Genomic DNA, 6,521 nt, shown 5'->3' on the forward strand with positions numbered 1-6,521 from the left:
GTAATAAAATGGTTTGGGGTCAAATAAATACATCACAAATTAGCAGAATTATCAATCAATTAAAAGAAAATTCAATCCAATCATTATTCCTTATTCCGGCATTTATGCCAATTAACGAAACCAATGTAATTGAATTTAAAAATGGTTTAGGTGAAAACAAATCTTTAGTTGAATTATACATGCACGGCCATGATTTAGGGTTGGGTAAAATTAATATATTAATATAATAATCTTTTTAAATAAAAACATAAATATTAATTTATTTTTTTATTTTTTTAATTTTTATAATTTTTTAATTTTTTTAATTTTTATAATTTTAGAGGGATTAAAAGAAATTGGTAAATGTATTGAAAAGCATCCAAATTTAAAATCAATATCAATTGGTAGCACAGACATTGGATTAAAATGCAACGAATTAGAGATATTATTAAAAGGAGTATTAAGATCCAAAACCTTAAAATCTATAGATTTCTCAAAACAATCAATCAATTCTGAAAGTTTAAGAATTATTAAAGAGATTGTAATTGAAACTGGAAATAAGAGCATTACACATTTTAATTTTAGTGAAAACAATTTAGACTCTGAATCACTAATTCACTTGGAGGGTATCATTCAAGCAAATGAAAATATAGAAATTTTAAATTTAGGCGGAAATGAAATTGATGGTGATGTCCCAGAGGGCTTTATCAATACAATTATATCGAGTGGTAAACACTTAAAAAAATTAGTTCTTAGTGGTAACCCAATTAAAGACGAAAGCTCGTTATTGTTATCTAAACTCTTATTAGAATCAAATAGTTTAAAGGAACTTGAATTAAACGATTGTGAAATTGGTTCACTTGGTGGTGAAATTTTAGGCAATTCACTTTTAAAGTGGAAGGGTACTTTATTCACTGCAACTGGTAATCCTTTAATGGGCCATCATCTCACCTCGAAATGGACAAACATTCAACAATTAGGACAAGTATCAACTCTTAAGCACTTATCTTTAAGAGGCTGCTTCATTGGCGAAGAGGGTTTAAAAGGTATCATCTCTGCCATTAGAAAGGGTTTCCTTCCAAACCTTAATCTTTTAGATGTTGCTTACAACAAATTATCATTAGAGTCATTAGAGTCATTAAAAGAATTAGTGGTCATCGATCAACACCATTCCAAACATAGTTTAGAATATTTAGATATCAGTTTCAATTTGTTTGGAAGAAAAGCTAAAGAAATTGTAATTGATTGGATCTCAAGCAACAAAATTACAAACTTAAAATGCCTTTCACTCAACAATGTAGATATGAGATTTATGGACATGTTTGAAATTTGCAAATCCTTAGTAGACCACAACACATCCTTCAAACTTTTCGAATTAATGGGCAACGATCAAAGAGATGAAGAGCAAATCAAAAAAGAAGCTGAACAATTAAAGTTACAACAAGAAAAAGAACAACAAAGAATTGAAAGTGGTAAAGAGGAAGACGAGGATGAAGATGAAGATGAAGAAGAAAGTGTATATGATATTTTATTTGATAATATTAACGAATTAAAATCAAAAAAATTAGAATTTAAATGGAAATAAAATTAATTAAAAAACAATACAATTTATTTATAAACTTTTAAATCGATTATAACAATAACAGTAATAAACTTTATTTGTTTTATGTGTTATGTTTTATTGCTTAATTTATTCTGCTCTTTTTGGAACTACTGAATCGATTAACTTTTGGATACCAGAGTTTGGATCTCTTGAAGCTACCCAGGCATTTAAATAACGCTCGGTATCATCAACGATTCTCTTTTGGGTTGGGTGGTAACCAAGCAATTGTGTTGATTTTGTGTGTGAAAAGATTTGATTAAAGGTCAAAGCTTCGGTAAAAATTGCTTCTTTGACTGGTGGAATAAACTCGACTTTGCTAACTGGTTTGTTTGCAGCTTTACCTATTGAATAGAGTAAATCTTCAATCTTTTCATTAAAAGAGTTTGCAATAATTACTTGTCCTTTAACGAGTGATACATTCTTTACTGCTAGCAAATAGAGATTGGCAAGATCGTAGATGTGAATAAAACCCTGGGTTAAGCCTGGTTTACCATACACTTTAACAACACCATTTGTTTGTTGATTAACTACAGCTTCAAAGAAATAACCTGCAAATGATTGATACTTTCCATACAAGATTGTTGGTTGGATAATTACGGCACCAATTTTCTTATACTCTTCTTCTATCTTGATTCTCCACTGGCTGAAACCATGGTCGAGATATGGTTGGTTTTCATCGACTAAGAAATCATTATCACCATAAACTAATGAACCACTGGTATAGATAATCGAGGTTTTTGGTCTTTCTTGATGAACAGTTTTCAATGCCTCTTGAACTTTAAAAGGAGTTGTATAGTCGGAAAGATCTGCAATGGTGTCAATAATAATATCGACCTTTAAAGCAAATGGTAACCATACCTGGGTATCTTGAGCAGAGCATACAATTGGGATAATTTCGTTCTTCAATAAGTTGTTTGCTGCTTCTTGTTTACGAACCAATCCATAGACTTTATAACCACTCTTAACTAAAGCTAATGAAACCTCTGAACCTATAAAACCACTATTAAATTTTATAAAAAAATTAATAAAAAAAATAATAATTTTATGTTTATTAATCTTTATTAAAAAATATTTTTACCCTGCACCAATAACTAAAACTGTTGACATTTTTTTATTATTTATTTCTTTTTTTAAAATTATTAATAATTTTTTGATTTGATAAAAAAAAAAAAAAATTTGAACCTATTTATACTTTTTTTTTTTTTATAATCTTTTTTATTTAAAAATAATTATTTTGTAACCATTATTCCAATGTAAAAATATATCATTGGAATAAAAAGTATAAAAAAAATATAAAAGGAAAAGATTGTTCCAAAAATAAAAATCTTGAAAGTAAAAAAAAAAAAAAATATCTTTTTTTTTTTTTCAAATAAAAAAAACATAGTCCGCAATAAAAAAAAAACCATTAGTTTATGGTATTCATTCAAGTTTGTAAACCATAAAAAAAAAATAAAAAAATTTTTAACCAGACCAAAAAAAAAAAAATTTTATAAATGTATTGAAATTCAAAATTCAAATAGTTTTGATTTAATTATACTTTATTTTTTTTTAAATTAAAATTGAAGTTCTGTAATCGTATCTTTTTTTAGATTCAGAAATTAATTTATATTGATGATCATTCTTGTAAAGGTGTGGTCTTCCTATTGGTTTAAATTTAAAAAATTGAAGCATAATACTTTGTAACATTTTTACACTTGATCCTAATAACTCTTGATATGTTGCACTATTTTCATTATTATTAAAACTATTGGATAAACTAGCTGGTGGAGCTGAGGAACTTGATGCTTGATAATATTTTAACTGATGTATTGATTTTGAAATTGTCTCTTTTAATAGCTTTCTTTCGTGGGACCAATTTTTTCTTTTTGTTAAAGTGCTATCATCTTCATATACTTCCAACATTAATGGGATTTGAATATCTAAAGCACAAACTAAAATATCTGTAAATTCTAAAATTAACTTTCTTAATACATCATAATCTATTGGATAATTTGATTTCAATACCAATAAAAGCTTATCTATTTGAGCTCTTTTTTCTGAACGGAAATCAGAGTGACTTGAAAGTTTCCACGAGTCTGGTGTTAAGTAGACCATTGGCGTTGCGACAAGGCAAGTTGTGAAATAGGAATGCATGACCTTATATAATACTTTAACTTTATATTGAATATCTGGTACTGATCTAAAATCGGGTATTTTGAATGACTCTGCATCGCATTCATAAGATGCTACTCTGATAATAGTTGAATTGTTATCTATCCATCTTGTAAGCTTTTCTTTGAAATAGGAATATCTAGCCTTTAAGAGGTTAAAGGTTTCGAATAGCATTTGGCATTTATTTATTAAAGTGTCAATGTGATTGATAATCTCGTTCTCTGGGAATGATAAGAGGTTTTGTAAATCCAATACCACAGCATCCATCATTGTGAATGATGAGTTTAATGGTTCATATACAATTGGTCTTTTAATGGTATTATCCTTGGGTCCTGTATTTTGTTGCGGTGATTGTTGATTAAAGTTTAATTTATGACTATTATAAATTTGTGATGTATTATTTAATAAATTTTGATTTAATCTTTGTTGCAATTCATTTTCATACTCCATAACTTCAATTTTCTCTAATAAATTAATTGACTGTCTATATGAACTACCTTTGAAACGTTTTAGAACTGCTAAAATACCTTTTTGTTGTTTTTTTCCTCTACCGCTACCCCTGCCACTACCATTACTTGCTGTATCATCAAAACTATCCTCACTTGCCCGGTCCATTACCCTTTCAAATATTTTAAAGTGATAACTATACCATTGTTTTTCAAAAGAAGGAATCTCACCCATAAATGTATATGCAACCTTACTACTTTCATAAATCGAATCGCACATTCTTTCTAAAATTTCTGTACTATCATCTTGACCTATACTGACAACACCAACTATATCAATGCCACCTCTCATTGCGGGTATTCTATTTGAAATCTCGAGTAATAAATTAAAATATCCTTTTAATGTTGAATAAAATGAATTTGTTAACTGATATACTCTTTGATTTGAAATTTGTAAATTTGATAAACTGGACTTGATTGATTTAAATAAATTTTGTCTATCATTTATATTTATCTGTTGTTGTTGCTGACTTTGCTGTTGCTGTTGGGTAGAACTCATTAAAGAGGTTTGAAACTTTCTGGTTAACTCGTCCAATTGTAATAATTTAGTATCTAATTCTTTTTCTAATTCTCTTTGAAGTTGTATATTATTTTTTTTTATTTGGTTATCTCTGATTCTGGTTTTAATTTGATTTATTGATTTTTCTAATTCCATAATCTTTAAATTTGATTTTGAAAAACTCTTTTGGCTTTGTGGTCTTAAATCTTCTAAACAATTTAATAATGATGTTACAGAATTATATGAATCGTCGATTTGTAATGGTACGGCACCAAGTATCATTTCATTAGATTTACATATTCCCTCTAATTCTTTTTCTAATCTATTTATAAATGTGATTCTTTCTACCTTTTTGCTAGTAGGTGATATCGATTTTGAATTTGGTGACATTGGTGAAGTAGACTAAATTTTAAAATAAATTTTATTTATGTTAACATTTAATATAAAATTTAATAAAATTATAAAAAAATAAAATCAGAAAATTACCATTTTATCACATATGTTTTAAAAATACAATTATGAATTTAAATATAATTTTAAAAATAATAAAAAAAATTTTAAAAAAAAAAAAAATTTTAAAAAAAAACTGGGAGATTTTTTCCGTAATTTAAAAATATTATTTATATCATTTTTATTTATATATTTGATTATTTACTAATAATAAAAAAAATATAAATTAACTTTTGTTTTATTTAATACCATCCATGTTGTATACAAAATTAATAAAAATAGTAAAATAATAAAAATAAAAAAATAAAAACAATACATAAAAAAAAAAATAAAAAAATAAAAAAATAAAAATTTTATTTTTAAAACAAAAAAATAATAAAAAGTAATAAATAAATAAATAAATAAATATCTTCAAAAAAAAGGAATATTGTTCTATATATAAAAAAAAAGAATAAAAGAGTTATCTGAATAACATTCTTTAATAGTTAATTTTTATCTATATTTATTAAAATTAATATTATATAAACCAATATAATAATAAAATAAATAAACAAAGGGAAAAAAATCTATATGGGAATGAATAAGATTTTACTGGTTATAGATAACATTTTTTAATATTTTTTTTTTTTTTTAAAAATTCTAATGCAATAATTTTCTTTATAATAATTATTTGGTAATGTGGTAACCAAATTCATACATAGACAGGGCGACACTCTCGATTATTAAAATGGGATCCTCAAAGAATAAATGAAAGAATTAAAAAGAATCAAAATAAAAAAAAAAATAATAATTAAAAAAAAATAAATAAAAAAAAATTTCGTTTTTTTTTTTATTTTAAAATTTTTTAAAAAAAAAAAATAAAAAAATAAAATTTTTAACCAAACATTACAACAAATAAAGCAACACATCAATTTATATACTTTTTTCTTTTTTTTTTTTTTTTTTTTTTTTTTTTCATTTTGTTTTTTTTCACCTCTCTTCACACAAATATATCAAAAGAGATAAAAGAAAATACATTTTTTAGAATTTAAAAAAAGGAAGAAAAGAAAGAAAGAAAAGTTTTTATTTTTATTATACAGGTATGATATAATATATAGTTTGTATATCTTGTTATACCTTTATATAGCTTTGTTGCATGTTTTTTTTTTTTGTACAAATAAAAAAAAGAAACAAAAGGGTAAAAATAATTTTCAAAAAAAAAAATAAAAAAAAAAGAAATCAAAAACTTTTTATTTTAAGAAAACAACAAAAGAGAAAATTAAATTAGATATCTATATCATTTTGATTTGTGGTTTTTTTCTTTTTTTCTATTGGTTTATTATTTATTATGTAT

At 24.8% G+C, this 6,521-nt stretch overlaps 3 protein-coding genes across 3 annotated transcripts; 1 reads left to right on the forward strand and 2 right to left on the reverse strand.

The window, feature by feature from the left end:
- Window positions 1-8: 8 nt before the first annotated feature.
- DICPUDRAFT_26374 (uncharacterized protein) lies at window positions 9-1,564 on the forward strand (the record flags this gene model as incomplete). The annotated part of the gene is made up of 2 exons (XM_003283685.1): window positions 9-204; window positions 321-1,564. The coding sequence occupies 2 exons, from the start codon at window positions 9-11 to the stop codon at window positions 1,562-1,564; spliced, it is 1,440 nt and encodes a 479-aa protein (XP_003283733.1).
- A 105-nt stretch (window positions 1,565-1,669) lies between these two features.
- DICPUDRAFT_74735 (uncharacterized protein) lies at window positions 1,670-2,689 on the reverse strand (the record flags this gene model as incomplete). Its single annotated transcript, XM_003283715.1, has 2 exons — window positions 1,670-2,582; window positions 2,661-2,689. 2 exons carry the CDS (start codon window positions 2,687-2,689, stop codon window positions 1,670-1,672), a joined length of 942 nt encoding a protein of 313 aa, XP_003283763.1.
- A 441-nt stretch (window positions 2,690-3,130) lies between these two features.
- On the reverse strand, window positions 3,131-5,227 carry DICPUDRAFT_74736 (uncharacterized protein; the record flags this gene model as incomplete). Its single annotated transcript, XM_003283716.1, has 2 exons — window positions 3,131-5,140; window positions 5,225-5,227. The coding sequence occupies 2 exons, from the start codon at window positions 5,225-5,227 to the stop codon at window positions 3,131-3,133; spliced, it is 2,013 nt and encodes a 670-aa protein (XP_003283764.1).
- Window positions 5,228-6,521: the final 1,294 nt, after the last annotated feature.

Source organism: Dictyostelium purpureum, assembly GCF_000190715.1.
Source record: "Dictyostelium purpureum unplaced genomic scaffold DICPUscaffold_12, whole genome shotgun sequence".
Taxonomy (NCBI): domain Eukaryota; phylum Evosea; class Eumycetozoa; order Dictyosteliales; family Dictyosteliaceae; genus Dictyostelium; species Dictyostelium purpureum.